Source organism: Gopherus flavomarginatus, chromosome 4 (genome assembly GCF_025201925.1).
Source record: "Gopherus flavomarginatus isolate rGopFla2 chromosome 4, rGopFla2.mat.asm, whole genome shotgun sequence".
In the NCBI taxonomy this organism is placed as follows: domain Eukaryota; kingdom Metazoa; phylum Chordata; order Testudines; family Testudinidae; genus Gopherus; species Gopherus flavomarginatus.
This window is the reverse complement of record NC_066620.1, coordinates 74,121,799-74,137,825: the sequence shown is the minus strand read 5'-3', so window position 1 is coordinate 74,137,825 and position 16,027 is coordinate 74,121,799. Positions and strand designations below refer to the sequence as shown.

Here is a 16,027-nt window from a genome sequence, read left to right as displayed (position 1 = left end):
CACTAATGAACAGAACACTTCTCTTCCCTCCCAGACACCTCACCATTATGATGGCAAATATTGCACCTGATCTCTCTCATTTTGTCTTTCCAGAATGAACGTCACCTTACTGCAGAAGGCCCCAATTAAACCCTGCATTACGGGTCCTATCCTGGTCCCATTAAAATTAATGGCAAATTTATCCATGACATCTTAAACCATAACCCTGGACCCACTGGAGGGTTTAAGGGTGCTGAGAGCCTTGTGCAGGCCTGCTATCCTGGGGTGATTTTTACTCAGTGTAAAACATTTTCTATCAAGCTGAAGCTCAGACAAGCTAATGCAGTTCCTTCTTTCAGAACACTAGCCTGTTCTCTTAAGCTTCCCAGACTTACCACAGTAAGTAACAGAGCTGAGGCTGGATCTTGTGGTCTCCCACTCGGTTTAAGGAATAAATCTAATTATGAAGAACTACAGTAATCATACTGCTGCAACACAGGGCATGGTGTCGTCAGCCACACAGTTTCTCCCTCAAGAATATAAAAACCCATTAGATGATTGGTATGAATGTGACTCTGTGAATGCAAATGAAAGCACAGCACATTCATTTGTGTCCGATTTTCACTGGTTTGGCTTAGGTGCTGAACATCAAAGATGCATGTATCCGTATGCAAATGTATTGATGCATCACTCCATCATGATGAAAGAAGAAAGCAAACTGCATTGCACTGATGTGGTACAATGTGAAGGCCAGTGTACTGGAGAAATTATTTTTGTTTCGCCTGTGTCTCTTGATTAAAACAAATGCTTATTACACAGGGTAAAGGAAGAACAAATGCCTTTAGATTTTCAGCCTCATTTTACAATAATCACAGCTACTGTTACTAACACAGAATGGAAGCAGGGTCTAAAACAAAAAGGGGCATTTCTTAGGTGTTGCATGGCAACTGGAGTGAGAGGATTTAGCCCGCTTTCTGTTCCACTTATCAAAGGATAATGAAGGTGCTGAGTTATGCTAGGAAAGGACACAGCTCAGCATCTGGATAATGTGTCATCACAGTGTAATTAAAAATTTCTTATTTGCATGTTTATAAACATCATGCCACTACCTCAGCTCCTGAGGTTAGAGTGAAGAAATTGATCTTGCTCGTTTATAATGACGGGCACATGAGAGTGGAGGGCCAGGTTAGTGCTGTAACAGGGGACTCGTGAGCAAAACATCCAGGCAGTGAAGACTCTGCATTGAATAGAATGGCCTGAATAGAATGCTGGGGGCAGGACCAGATACACATTGAGGGTCTGCTCGCTGAGCTGCACCCCCTCAGGAAGAGATCCACCATTCACAGGGAAGCCAACCACATAGTGTTGCCTGTTAGTAGGATGCCATGTGCTCTGTCCTCCAGGGTAAGTGAGCTGAGTGGGACCCCGGCCTTTCTTCCAGGCTTCTAAGGGGTGATAACTGCCCAACAGGCCCCAGAAGCAAGTAGTTCCTGTGCTCGGGTAAATGCAGAGACTGAACTTTGCCCAGCTATTCACTGCTCCAACCTACCTTGTGCAGCCAGTCAAAGGCCACATGCCATCTGGCCTCAAGTGTCACAAAACCATGGAACGATGGGGCGGTGGCCATTATCCAAGCCCCCCGGACAGAATACAAGCCAAGAAGGAAGTGTGCTGCATCTCTACGGAACAGCCATGGGATGGAAGGTGAATTCCAGCCCCCTGCTCCACTTAGTTCCCCAAACAAAGCCCAGCTCTGCACAGGCTTCGAATGATGAGGAATTACCTTCCTGAACTGTGATAGGTGATTACTATTTAAATCAGTTTTTAATGCTTTGGTCAACCAGTGCCCTGGAAGTTAATCATACCTCTCTCCTTGACATAGGTTTCCCATGTGCTCTAGGCACGCACTTCTGCCGTTGCCCTAATATGACAGTGCTGCTCCTTCAGGTATCTTTCCTCCTGACAGCTCACTAGTGCCCTTCCATTATTGCCAATTTATTAGAACCATTCCTGGCTTCTCAGAGTCAATCTGCGGCTCAGCAACAGCTCTTTGCTGGCGAAGGTGTCACTGAACTATAATCTTACTCTCCCTTGTTCATTTTTTTTCCAACTTTTTAGTAAGGCAAAGTTATAATAAAACATTAATATACTACATCATACATTACCCGTTCAGGATCAGGTTAATATTCAAAGAACCTGGCTAAAGATTCTGGCTTGACAGCTGTGTAGTCCTCCTCTTTTGAGTATGCTAGCCAGCGTGACCAAATTTCTAAATCCCTGTCCTCCTTTTGGCAAGTCTCTTGTGCACATACTTCGTGTGAAAGCTTTTCCACTAGAAGGACAGTCTATATTTTACTATACCACAATTCCATAGTGAGGTCACATTTTTCCAAATCACGAGCAGTACAGCGTCTAGCTATTAACAATAAAAAAATTAATTTATTTGCCTTTGTTAAAATGAGCCAGTTTCAGATTGTATTCCAGAAGTACAGTATTGCCTCCCTGTAATATGGCCATTTCCTACTGGAGGATCTAATGTATTCTTACGGCCAGAAATTCACTATGGGGTAGAGGGCCATCACAAGGTCCTTTGCATCATTTAACCCCCAATTTGGAGCTGCAGAGACAAGAGATGAATGGTGCAAGGGGGGTTGGTAGTGGCCTGACATAGGCTGACATGGAAGGCAGCAATAGGGGAAGCCAAGGGGAAGGGGCATGAAATTTGTGTATTCAGGGGTCTTAATACACTGCACACATGATGCAGAGGGGGTTGTCAACCCACAAGCTGGAATAGTGGCCATGGAAATCAGATTACATGGGATTTACATGAGTGATATGAATCTCACTCAGATCCCAATTTCTTCTGACTATCCCAAATCCTTCTCCTGAACACTAACACTGAAATCAGTCTGGCTACCGTTCCAGGAAGGCTGCTGTTCAGTGGTGGAATGCACTAAATAAAGGACCACAATATAGCAGTTCCTGAACACAGGGAGGGACTCTAACACATCTAATTGCAAAGGGCCAAATCCAGCCCCAGTATAACTCTATGACTTTATGTGAGTTACACCAGGGATGGATTTAGCATAAGAAGCCACATTCTACTCTGATTTACATGGGTGTTGTCCCATGCAGTCAGTCTAAAAGAGGGTCAGAACTTGCCTCAAACTAAGAGCAGGATGTGACCTGCCCTTATGATGCTGCACTAGGAAACAAGGTGGCACAACGTAGCCTTGTTAGTCCCCTTCACAGGCTACCTATGTTACCGATCTCCCCGCCATCCTTGTTCCCCAGCCCACCTGATTCTCTGTAGCTTGTGCTTCTTTGTTTCAGTAACATCATCTGAATCTATGACATTTTCTACTGAGTGAAGAATCTCTTAGGAATCATTTATCATTTAAGAGTACAACGAGCACTGGAGGGAAAGGAGTCTGAGCTCAGTGTAAATGATTATACAGCACAGAAGGTGATGATTTGGGGGCAGACAGGCATGAGGATCACTTCTTTTAATTTGCTAACTTACACACTTGGGGAAAATATAATGCCCAGCTACCTACATGGGACTCGCATTCACTTCAATGGGAGCTGTGCATATGCATCCAAAAGCCATGACTCTGGCTGTGTATGCTAGGGATGTGGGAATGCTGAATAGGCTTTGTTTCTCTGAGAATGGCTGTCCTTGCCCCTGGTCTGAGGTGCCATAACCTTAGCGATATATGGCTTTGATTAAAACGCTTTACATTTTCCAGTATTCCACAGAGCCCTGAGGTGCAAATGTTCTTTAGGCCCAAGTCTCCTCCCACTTACACAATGCATCTCCACTGACTTCAGCAGAGTTACTCCAGATTTACACTAATGTAAGTGAGAGAAGACTCAGGTCCTCTGTGTACAGCATCAGCTATTTCTGCTTGCTTGGCTACACGGTAGCAGCTTCTGGGTAGCGCCAGGTCTCACATGAACACGAGTCCCACAAAGAACATGATGGGAGTGAGTGCAAAATGAAACTGCTGCTTCAGCTTGCCTTGTAGCAAAGCATATCAATTAGGTGCTGTGTGGAGCTTGTGTTTTGTGATACAATGTGAACAGAAAGCCTCGTCTGGCATCAGTGCTGAGCCCCGCTCTAGCCTAGCAGCAAAAAGACAAGAGGATGGAGCAGATGGCTTTCTGAGGCAATGAGCAGAGGAAAAAAGGAGAGGGTGTCAGATACCGGAGATGGGGAGAGAGACTGGGGTAGGGCCTCGCTATGTGTAGCTCCTTCAGGCCAGACTCTGAATGGGCAACATCAATAATACAAAATAATAGCCAGGAGGTGTTGAGGCAGCAAGTCTTATTGGGGACTTGGGATGGGAAATGACTTCTAACCTAATGTCCCAAAAGCTGCTGTGGAGCAGAGATACAAATTGCCTGTGTGTGTGTTTTCTTCAATAATTTTAAAATGGTAATAATAGTAATATAATAGCAGGGCAGATAAGAGCCTGGGGTGGAAGGAAGTGAATATAAACTCAGTTCAGGCACAACCGGGATGACTTAAACCTGGAATATAACTAGATAGGAAGCATCTGCCAAAACAGATCCTAGTGAGAGAAAGAATTGGAATGATAAAAACCAGCAGGGATTAACAGAAGCTGCTCACTGATTTGAAGTGGGCTTGTAAGAAAACGCAAGTGTTATAACAAATTGAGCTCCGATCTCAACTCACAGAGCCCCAAACCTGTGGAAATTGGGGGAGGGGCTTCTGTTTGGGAACAGGGAGGGTGGGGAATGCAGCGGAACCATTGCTATTCTCCTCCCACAGTTCCCATTGGAATTGCACCCACTTTTCCTTCCCTGGAGGAGGAGGAGGAGAGAATCTGGCCATTTAGCATTACCAGTTTCTCCTCTTTTACCCTTCACATCCACTCTGACAAGGAACAACTCAGGGCATAATCAGAAATAAGAAGAAGGGGGAAGAACAGTGTAAGGCACTGAAATATTTTTACCCTTCTCCGATTTAATAGCTGTTTTCCATGCAAGGTTAGGGGGTGATTAATGGCACCATGTGCTACTGACTAGTAATTAAAAATGACTGATATTAAAGGAAGCCTGCACTTGAAACACGAAGCAACCATGACACATCACCACATTCTGCAGTTATTACTTGGGGAGCCAGCACTGAGAGAAAGACTGGGGAATGGTATTCAGAAGAGTAAGGTGCAATCAGAGCTGGAAGGGGAGGAATATATGGAGGATTCATGGAGAATATGGGAGGAGAGGAACACAATAGGCAACACTGACCTGCTTCAAGGTCTCCAGTGCTTGAGGAAACATGTCTTGAGTATGCTGCAATTTGCCCACTCTCATCATCTGGACAGCCCTCAAGGGATGAAAGCTGGAATAATACAGTCTGTGGAGAAGAGGAGGAAAAATATAGTGTCACTCGCTCAGCTCTCACCTTCACAGTCTCTGCCTTGGTGGAGAGCTATTAGGGTGGGACTGCAAAATCATTGTGAATTTTAATAAAGTACTCAGAGGAAATTAGCTGCACTACTGAGAAGCATGAAATACTGAGGGGAATTAACAAATTATTATTCTCTGTCTCTGTGGAATGCCTTTTACATTATCCTGTTAGAAAGTGACAGGGGATGGGATTATCTCATACACTACTGTTGGATAATACAATCGCATTTACAGTACTTGGTGTTCAAAAAAAGAGAGAGAGAGAGACTTTCAGTCTCAATAACACCAAAGCAATTTCATTTTCAAAGGGAAGTTTCAACACGGAGCCCAACCCTGGATTCCTCATTCAAGGCAAGTCCACAGGAGAGGAAATGCATGGGAACCTTATGACAAAAACAGTGTGTGCGCTGATTTTGAGAGCTTCCTGTGGAGTTCCCTACCCATAAAACAGTTGGAGAGAATATATTCCAGGAAGCTTTTTATCAAAGACCTGGGCATTGTCTGGACAAGGTATCAAGAGCAGGTGGGATATATTTGCTCTGTCACAAATGCTCTCACTTGTCTCAGTTTTACACAAGGCCAACTCTCCATTTCACTCCTGACTTTAGACAGATGAAAGCAGAATCGTGATTCATGCCCTCTTGCGTTTAGAACAAGGAATACCATGTAATGCTATGGTATCACTAATTGCCTTCAGTATACCGTGGAAATGTCAGTATTGTATGGCAACCATTCAGCATTTCCAAAATCACAGAGCATATCTTTATTAATCATGTACATTGAAGATTAAGGATCAAACCATATGATTCAGCAAGGATAAGCGTCACATTTGATCAATATGAATAATCCATTTTCTCCATTACACCTATAATGAACTCTTAAAGGTTCTTTCTAAGTATAATCATTGGAAGAAGCACTGACTATACAATCCCTAGAAAGAGACATGTCCTCTTTTAGAATTCAATAGGAACATTTTCAAAATGGTGGACTAGATTCTCCTTTCACTTACCCTGTCCTTACCTATGGGATTCCACTGACTTCAGCAGATTTATTCCTGATTTACAACATTGTAGGTGAGAAGAGAATTAAGCCCAGTGTCTGGGGGAATTAAAAATAAATAACCTGATAACAAATTAAATGATTTGAACAAGTCGGATGTGCAGGAAATGCACAGAAAATCCATATAAAAGGGGGATGAATTACTTCCCCCTTTCACTCTATGCTGAAAATGCAACCCTGACTAAATATAGGCAACTATTTCAATAGCAATGAAGTAGAAGGTTCCCTCATTACAAATTCCAAAGAAAGTATGGAAATGTAAACATCATGTAAAGTGTTTTCGCAAAGGAAGTTTCTATTGATTCCAAAAAGCTGCAGTGAAGATATACAAAGATGCATAGGTAACATATTTCTGACACATGCACAGTATGGATGAGACCCAGCAACAACAGCCTCTTCACCCAAAAAGCCCCCCTTCAAGCACAAAAAGCCAACTCGTTCTTAAAATGGCCAAAAAAAAAATAATTATCCCATGCCTTCAAAATCTCCATCCTTTGTAACTACAGAGGATTGTGGGGCTGCATTAGATTGCAAGATGATTTATTTGGCCTTTTCTCTGACCAAAAGGAATTGAGAACCATTAGACCGGAGTGAAGAAAAAAAATAAGCAGTAGCGGTGTCAGTAGCTCATAAATATGGCAGTCCAAGTTTTCAAGAATCCATGGCTCCGAACAGACAATTGCTTTGAACACTTGAAAATAACCAGTAGGTTTATTTTTAGTTTTCAATTTTGGTTTACATCTATTGTCATGGGGACATCCACACCCAGTTACACTGACGGACAAATGTCATAGAAGCTGAGTAGGCCAGATTCCGGTGTGGTTACAGAGGAGCAACAGTAACTTCAATAATGATGACTTAACGGGTAGACATGGTTAGCTGGCAATCATTTACAATATCTCAGTAAAACCTTCTAATATCTATATAAATGGTACATATCTGATTGTATGCCTCTATCCTGTATGTCAATATGAATGCTACACTGGGGGATGGGGTAAAATGGGGCCCAGCTGGGCCACCTCTCCCTGCAGCACCCCTCAGATCCAGAATTGCGTAGGGAAGTCTCTGGGGTCACTAGGACCCGATGGTGCCCCCCTGCTTCCCCACCATATGGCCTTGGGGGAAAACTGCAGAGAGGAACCAGCCAGAACAGGGCCCTCCTGAGAACTTTCTACAGTTTTGACTGGACTTCCTGCGCCCTGTGCTGATTGCCTGTTTGCTCCAACTGTCTCCCTCCCATGCCCTCAGTCTCATCTTAGCTTCACTCCACACCTGCCCTGTCTATCCTCTTTCTCCCCTGCCCTGTGTCCTTCACCCTCCTTCCTTTCCATTTATCTGATCCCCTCCTATCTAAACTTACCTAAAACAAATAAATCATGGCACAAACATGACATTTGCTACCATCACATGGTTCACTTTGCTAGTGTGTTCTACCCCTCCGCTCACCCTGTGTCTATCTGTAAACTCTCCAGGGCAGGGACTGGCTGCTACTCTGTGTTTGTACTGTGCCTAGCACAATGGGGCCCTATTCTTGGTTGGTCTTTAGGCACTATTGAAATAAACATGAATATAAAATAATAATAATAGGCTTCTGAGGCCATGATCCTGCCATGTGTATCATAGAATATCAGGGTTGGAAAGGACCTCAGGTGCTCATCTAGCCCAACCCCCTGCTCAAAGCAGGACCAATCCCCAGACAGATTTTTGCCCTAGATCCCTAAATGGGCCCCTCAAGGATTGAACTCCCAACCCTGGGTTTAGCAGGGCAATACTCAAACAACTGAGCTATCCCTCCCCCCCTTGCTGAGCCTGTGCAGAGCCCCTCTGCCTTCAGCGGGACTGTGTGTGGGCACAGCCTTTTGCCCACGCACTACTGGGCTCTAGCTTGTAAGCTTCTCAAGGCCAGAGCTGTCTCTTTCTTTGTGTCTGTGCAATGTCAAGAACGGTGGGGCCCCAATCTTGAATAATAACAACTGATGTCAGTGGAACTAGACCAGATTTCCTAAGGTATATCTGAGACAGAATCTGTCCTTGTATCTAAATGGATATTTGTGTCCAGTTCTTAAGATAACTGGAATCCACGAAGATTTAGGTTTATGGTATATATGATACTAGACAAAGCAGAAGGCAATTAAACCATATGTCAGGCACACAACCAAGAACACTTCCAGCCATAAACTAATGCAAGTGGAAATTTAAGAGGAGGTGGTAGAGGAAGCGAGCGTGAGTACATAAATATTTACAAAACTGTTTTAGTGTGCTGATTTATGTGCTGATCTTATGCATGTGTTTAGTTACATTTTGCAAGCCTGAGTGCTGACATTTGAGATAGCTACTTATCATTTTTCTAGAATAAATCTGTTGCACTACTGAAACATCTTTTGTGTAGGCATATCTTTTGGGCAAGCTTACAAAAGGAGTCTGTGCAACGTGCAGCTCTTCTGGGAGAAACGTGAACAGGCAAAATACTGTTGGCTTCTTCCAGGTATCCTCATGCCTGTGCACTATCAAAAAACTGGTGCATGGAAAGGACTAAGAAGATGTCTCAGGTATTTGTGAACCAATATATTATCCCCAGCAGTTGCTCTGATCAAAACAAGTGGTTAAAATTAAGACTCAGGAACAGATTCACCAGCCAGGGTATTGACATCTAAAGATCACCACTAAGAGGCTAAAGACAATTACATAGAAACACATACTTTAAAAAGCACTAAGGCTCAAAGAATCTTAGAGCCTCAATCTAGGAAGGATTTTCATGGATTTATCTGGGCCTAATGTATAGTAAGAGCAGAGAAACTTACTGAGAGCTGAAATAAAGGCCCAGCGTTAAATCGAGTCCACCTTTCTGGCCTTTCTGACAGTGTAAAGGAAGGTTAACCCCATCCTACAAGTAACAGGTAAGGCAAGACTGTAAATGAAGAGGGTTGGGGACACTGAGAGGATGTAAGGATCCATGGGATGAGAACCCTGGTCTGTGGAGCCTCCCAGTTTGTCACTAGAAGGGCAGGCTGAGTCACACCCAGGGAACACTGTAGGAAGTAGGCACTGTGGGAAGTACTACCTCAGCAGTTCTCAACCTATTTACCATTGTGGGCTGCATATGCAGCTCTCTATGCGTTACGTAGACTGCATCCACACAATATATATATACTACCTGTATGGCCCTGAGGACGTCACATAGGCCACAGCTGTGTGCTGATTGGGCTACAAGCGGCTGTGGGTTGAGAACCACTGAGTGATGGTACTCTGCAGCCCTCTGATTGGTCAAGTGCACTATTTAACCCTGGATGGTGCCCCAAGAAGTGGTCTGGGCAACTATACAGACTTCTGGCCTGCTGTAACTCCAGATGGCACTTTGCTTTCTGATCTCTGAGCTTCAATCCTATCATGACCCTGACTCTTGCTTTCTGATTCCAGCCTGGTACAGTACTACCTCTGATCTCCAAACCTGGCCTGACTGTGACCCTGACTCTTCCTTATTGAATCTGGCTCTAGCGATTCCTCAACTCCTGCTCATGGATTACCATTTTGTGGCCATCCTTAACACATGGACAGTAGCCCAGCTGGGACTGTTAGGCAAGACTGCCTATGCCCCAGTCTCTTACAGAGGAAGACTTTTCACCTACAGCTAGTGAAAGCCAGCATGGCTTCATTGAAGTCAATGGAACTATGACAATTTACACCTGCTAAATATACGGCCCGTATTTCTAAAAAATGAGATTTAATTATCTTTGCTTCCATAGCTACCAACTACTTTAAAATAATCAACCTCTCTTCCAGTTCAGCCATGATTTTTGCCTGGAGGATCTCCTGCAACAATCGCTAACTGTATGCTTTGTGGAGAAGTATTTCCTTTGCTTTGTTCCAAATATATCCGCTGTTAATTTCTCTGAGGGGCCCGTTGGTGTCCTCATATTATAGGACACCATAAAAGAAAAAAGCAAGGACTGATTTGTTTTAGCTATGCATTTCATTTTCTTTAATACTGTACCACAATCAAATCCACTCAATTTTTCCCCTTTCCTGGCTAAATAATCAGAGCTTTTGCATTCTCTTGCAAGTTTAGCTAGCGCTTGATATTAAAAAAGAGGGCATCTATACCCACTATCATTTCTCATGCTTTACAATTTAAAACAGATTAATAGATTTGCACCATTTTCTGTAATTCAATTTGCAGGGCTCACATTTGCACCTCTGTCTTCAGTCTGATGTGATTTAAAACTCACAGGATTTATAAACGCTGAAATGAGGGTTTATAATGGAAATGTTAAAAGACCTTTTAATTCGCTGACACTAAGGGTGGTACTACGCATGGTTTTAATTTGTTCTCTAACGTCTCTTGGTGTAAGTTAAGTAAATACAACAGCATAGAAGACATGAAGCAGTTTTAGTATCTCTAGCAACAGAGAGAGAATTAAGAATGAGCTACCAGGCTACAGGAAATATGATGGGCAGAATGCAGAGGTGCCAGCATCAGCCTTTTGAAGGAAATGTATTATCTAAAGCTGGTGGAATTCACTGAAATAAATTATCCAACAAGTTTGACCTATTTTTCTGTTTTGACTCGATCTTGGTTTCTTTGACTATACTCATTATTCATATCATTTCAACAAAACAGTTCATCAAATTTCAACCTATGGGTTGTTTGTAAACTGTTCTCAACTATTTTCTTTTTGTTATACAATGTGTGATTGGTCACCTAAGTCACATATTTGTTCTGCTCCTTGATTGGATGGCTGAAATTTTTTAAACAAGAGAATTATGGGAAACATATTGTCAGCATAAATTTAAGGAGAAATAACAATTTGTGTTAAAATACATGAAATGTGTGATATCTATTATCATGTCCAGAAATGAATCAGTGGTTGTGTGAATATTCAAACAACAAATTCTATGACCCCAACTATAAAAGTAGTCTGAACTGTATTCAGTCATGGATTCGAAGGCCAGAAGGGATCATGATCATGCAGTCCTCCTACACAACACAGGCCATAGAATTTCACCTGGTAATTCCTGCTTCAAGACCAGTAACCTGAAGCTGAAGTAGAACATACGTGAAATAGTCTTAACTCACTTTTTTATATAATTCAACCAACCAGTTCTAGTGCTTTTAACATAATTTAACCAGCCCCATGCAAGAGCATTGCCTGGCAGCTAGTGTAGAAATGGCACTGGCATGGAGTGTAGAGATAGTCTCTCCACCAGTCTACTGACTGGAGAGCTCAGCAAGTGACATCTTCGAAGTCAAAAGAAAAGATGCAGAGAAATATTTTTGAAACAGGACTAAGGCATTTTGCTTTATACTTTAAATGGTAAGGGCGGAACATAATCCTCAAGGTTCTCCTATGGAAGCCCTCAAAAGCAGTACTAACTAACATACTTATAGTGTCTGTGTTTGGGAAGGTGGGTTCAGGATTATCTCCTTTTTTTAAAGTCTTTTTCTTTCTAACTTTTAAAATTTCATTTTGTTCTTAACAACATTGCATTTATCACTGTGGATCAGGTAAGATTAACTCCTTCAGGACGTGACATTACCCTAACCCTCTATGTGGCAAGCCTGTCATTCTGGGGTAGGAGACTGAAACCTTCACCTGGGGGAGAGCTGATATACTCCAGCTGCCCTGAAATGTTTATTGTCCGTTTTATTTCCCTATCACAGTGTCTTGCTGAAACAATAAGAACTGCAGTGAACAATCTAATGCAGGCATCACCCTCTTTTTAATCTTTCCCAAGATTGACCTCTGTAGATTAGGAGTGTGAAATTGGCCCCTTGGCACCAGGAGTCAGCATTTCCTAGTGCTAATTGCTAGTGTAATGCCTGAGTGACATGCCTAACAGCTCCACCAGCACTCAGAAGGAATGAAAGGGAAAATATCGGAAGATTTTTGCCCTTTAAAATCTCCCACATAATGAAGCAGTGAATGGTGACCTGCTGCTATATTACCGTTACACCTACATTCGGCCCCACTAGGTTAAGCACTATACAAGTACAGAATGAGAGAGCCTCTGCCCTGAAGAAATGGGAAACTGAGGCACAGAGAAATTAAGTGATTTGTCTCAGGTCACAATAGGAAATCTCTGGCAGAGCCAAGACTTGAACCTAGATCTCCTGACGGAGCCCTAAGGCAGTGTTTTAACCACAAGACCATCCTTTCTGCATGTAGAAGGCCTGAGTCTCATTTGGTCAAAGGCTGTTTTACACAATTCTGGCAGCGCAAAAGGGCCTTAATGGGATTCTAAATGTAATTTACACTTTCTTTGCACTGCTATAATGATGTGTACAGCAGCCTTAGTGGAAATGAAAATCAGGCCCAGAGCATTCAGTTTAGAAACTCTTGTGCCAAATCCTGAACTTCTTTTTGTTCCTTCAATGGGACTTTTGCCTGAGTAGGAAGTTCAGGATTTGGCACTACTAAATTATGGATCAAATTTCCCCTTCATCATATACAGATCTGGCAATGTCCCACTACACCTTGTTTCAGTAATTTAATTAACACGGCCACATAATCAAATGCAGGCCCAAATCAACCGAAGTCACAAGAAACATTAACTACCCATTGAATAAATTATTTTCCTTGGTCCTTTGGTCTTTTTGCTGTGTTCCACATGCTGATCATTTGTACCAGGTTAATCAAATGGATAGCATCTCAGGCGCTAGCTCTGCTAAAATGTGAATTATAACTTAACTAAATGGCAAATCAGATACAAGTAATATCTACTGCAATTTTCACTTTCCTTCTCCATCCATCTCACTCACCAATTTAAAATCCTAACACTGCAGCTGAGCTGTCCTGCCCCCAAGCTGTCAGTCTACAGTGTCCACTTTGAAAGCTCTGCCTTTTCCTGGCATCAAGCTATTGATTTCAGATCTCAAGGAAAGAAGATGCTGATTCAGAGCTGGCAGTGGGGATTGGTTCTCCAGAGATTGTCACGCATGTCCTGCTTGAGCCCTGAGGAGTCCTTACAGCACCCCCACATTCAAATTCCTGCCTTGTGGCTACCATCTTTCTGGCTGAGGTGGGCAGGCTGGGCCTGGTCAGTATCTCTCACTTATTTTGAACAGTGCCAGGCATTCATTTCTTCAGTCCCCTAATAGCCAGAAAAGCAAGAGACCAGGATGGCAAAGTGAATGCATCTCCCACAGGCCAGGAGATTACCACACGGTCGCTAAGTCAGCAATGTAGCAGCCTATTTCATAATATTTGTACCAAAGAGGGGGGAAAAAGGTCAAATGGAAAGTGAAGAGGAGTGAGAGAAAATGCCGGGGGAGGGAGGGGAGTAGGAAAAAGGATCAAGAAAAAGAACAGTAAAGCTAGAGTAAAAGATAATAAAAGAGAGCAGGGGGAGCAGGAGCTAAATTACAAGAGGAAGATGTACACTGGAGACAGCGTAATTTTGTGACAGTGACCTTGGCATTTATTATCTTCTCCGACGGTAAATCAATGAGCAGACACCCATCTTCCACTCTAAGTACGTTACAGCCCCTTGGAGTACAATTAAAAGGCTGACCGTAGGCACAAGTCATGCAAGCTTGGGCCCCTGCATTATTGTGAGTGAACCATGGACTCGCTCTCACCTTTTGCAGCCTGCCCTGACCTTGGCATTTCCAGTGATGGCTACCCCAGGCACAACGGGTCACATTCACTGCCATTAAATTTAACAAGACTTTTCCATATAGTTTGTGTTAAAGTTCAGATATCTGGTTACTCAGTAGTGGTCTTGGTTCTAGAGACCTTTTCAAAAGAAATGCATTTTAGAGGAGAGACAGAAGGTGTGGCAGAGTGCACAGAGGTGACCATGCACAAACAGGATGTGGAGAAGGCTACAATAGAGACAAGGAGTGAGACGTATTGATTGGACAGGGCCCACAATGAGTTGGAAATTAGTTTGGTTTTCAGGATGCTCTGAGGCCATATTCTCAGCTGATATAAATTGGCATTGTACAGCAACTGGAGCTCTGGCCCTTAATATTGCATAAAATCATATTGAAACAACATTGATGGTGTACATGTATCTTGAGTTTAGAAAGCACATTTTATATTCAATTAAAAACAGCATCAGCACTCACTTCCACTGGTCGCTGTTCTCAATACAAGTGTGAAAAGAGCTGTCTCCTGAATGTGTGCAATAGACCAGCTGGAACAAAGATCTCCTCTAGCGAATGGTCACCAACAGTGACAAATTTTGAGTTCAACAATTCTCATACAACAGGGGTAACATTTCATGCTAACCATAACACGGAGGATGCATGTCTAATTTGTGTCATGATGTTAGAAGACTTAGAAAACTCTAGGAAACCCTGACAACTGCAGTCAGGAATCCATTCTGATGAGTAGACCAGCGGTCAAACTTCTGGAAGCCACATCTACTGCATCCACTGCAGCCTGGAGGGCTACCTTTGCTACTAGCTTCCCCTCAACGAGGTCCCTTCCAACCCTGATATTCTGTGATCAAACAGAGACTGAAATTAGGCCCTATCTACTGTGGGAAGATTGTCTGTGAAGTCCACAAGCCTGGACTAAGTATTAAAATCATATTTCGCTAACAATGCTTGGTAATTAGCAACATGAAATTTCAGGCCTGTGGAGGAAAAGACCTTCCTCCCCATATGGTCCAGTTTCTCAGAGCCTTTGTTTGCCAGGGTGGTCCTTTGATAGTACAACCGAGCCCATTCAACAGTTGCCTGTACCACCAGCAAATTGGGGGCAGGATGGAAAATAAGAATTCAGCTCCTTTAGTTTGAACAAATACCATCTCTTGGCCCTTTTTGATGTAGGGGCACAGGATGCTGGAGTGTGCCATATCACCTTAGCCAGTTCTAGTATGGCCTAGAGGGTAGGGCCACCTTACATGGTCCCTGCAGCTGCAAGATGTCCAGGAGCTTGTGTTGAGGGGCCTGGACCTCCTCTGATGGGATCCGTAGGTCACTGACCACTCTTTATAATGACTCCTGGTACTGGCGATAGTCGTCCAGTGGAGAAGGTGAAGAAGGAGCGACTGCTTCATCTGGAGATGATGAAGAGGTACCTGTCAGAAACAGTGGATCTGGTTCCATGTCTTCCTCCTCATACACTGACAGAATCAGCTGGTGAGATGGAGAGGAGAAAGCCACTTCTGGACGCATGCCATAATGATCCCAAAAAGGCCAGAAAGAGGGGTCGATCAGTTGCGGGGGAGCCCACAGAAATCAGCAGCAGTAGTCCGGGGGGGGGAGGGGTCGTACCTGGTGGAATGGCAGGTGTAACCCCTCAATTGTCTATCAGGGCTCAATCGCCTCTGTGGAGATACCAGTGAAGCCACCTCCTCTGAATCAGAGAACTGCTCCATCAGTAGTGGCGGTGCCATAAATACCGCAGAGGTCCTGCCAGATGTTGGAGGTGAGATGGTTCCTGGGACAGTGATGTAGACTCCTCCTCTGGAGAAAGGACATCCCTCAGGAGGGCTGAGCCAGAAAGAAGTGGAGACTGTGGTTAAGGGAGGAATATATTCTCCAATATTCTGATAATCTTGGTATGCGTTGCTGTCTGAGGGGTTCCCATAGTTAAGTCTGATG

General features: G+C 43.4%; 1 protein-coding gene across 4 annotated transcripts in view; it reads right to left on the bottom strand.

Annotated features, from left to right (window-relative positions):
* The window catches only part of SMYD3 (SET and MYND domain containing 3), a 690,401-nt gene that overhangs the window by 3,171 nt on the left and 671,203 nt on the right, over positions 1-16,027 (bottom strand). For all 4 annotated transcript variants that reach the window (XM_050950435.1, XM_050950434.1, XM_050950437.1 and 1 more), the window contains one exon: positions 5,254-5,362. In XM_050950435.1, coding sequence (XP_050806392.1) covers positions 5,254-5,362 — 109 coding nt within the window. The remainder of the gene's footprint in view (positions 1-5,253; positions 5,363-16,027) is intronic.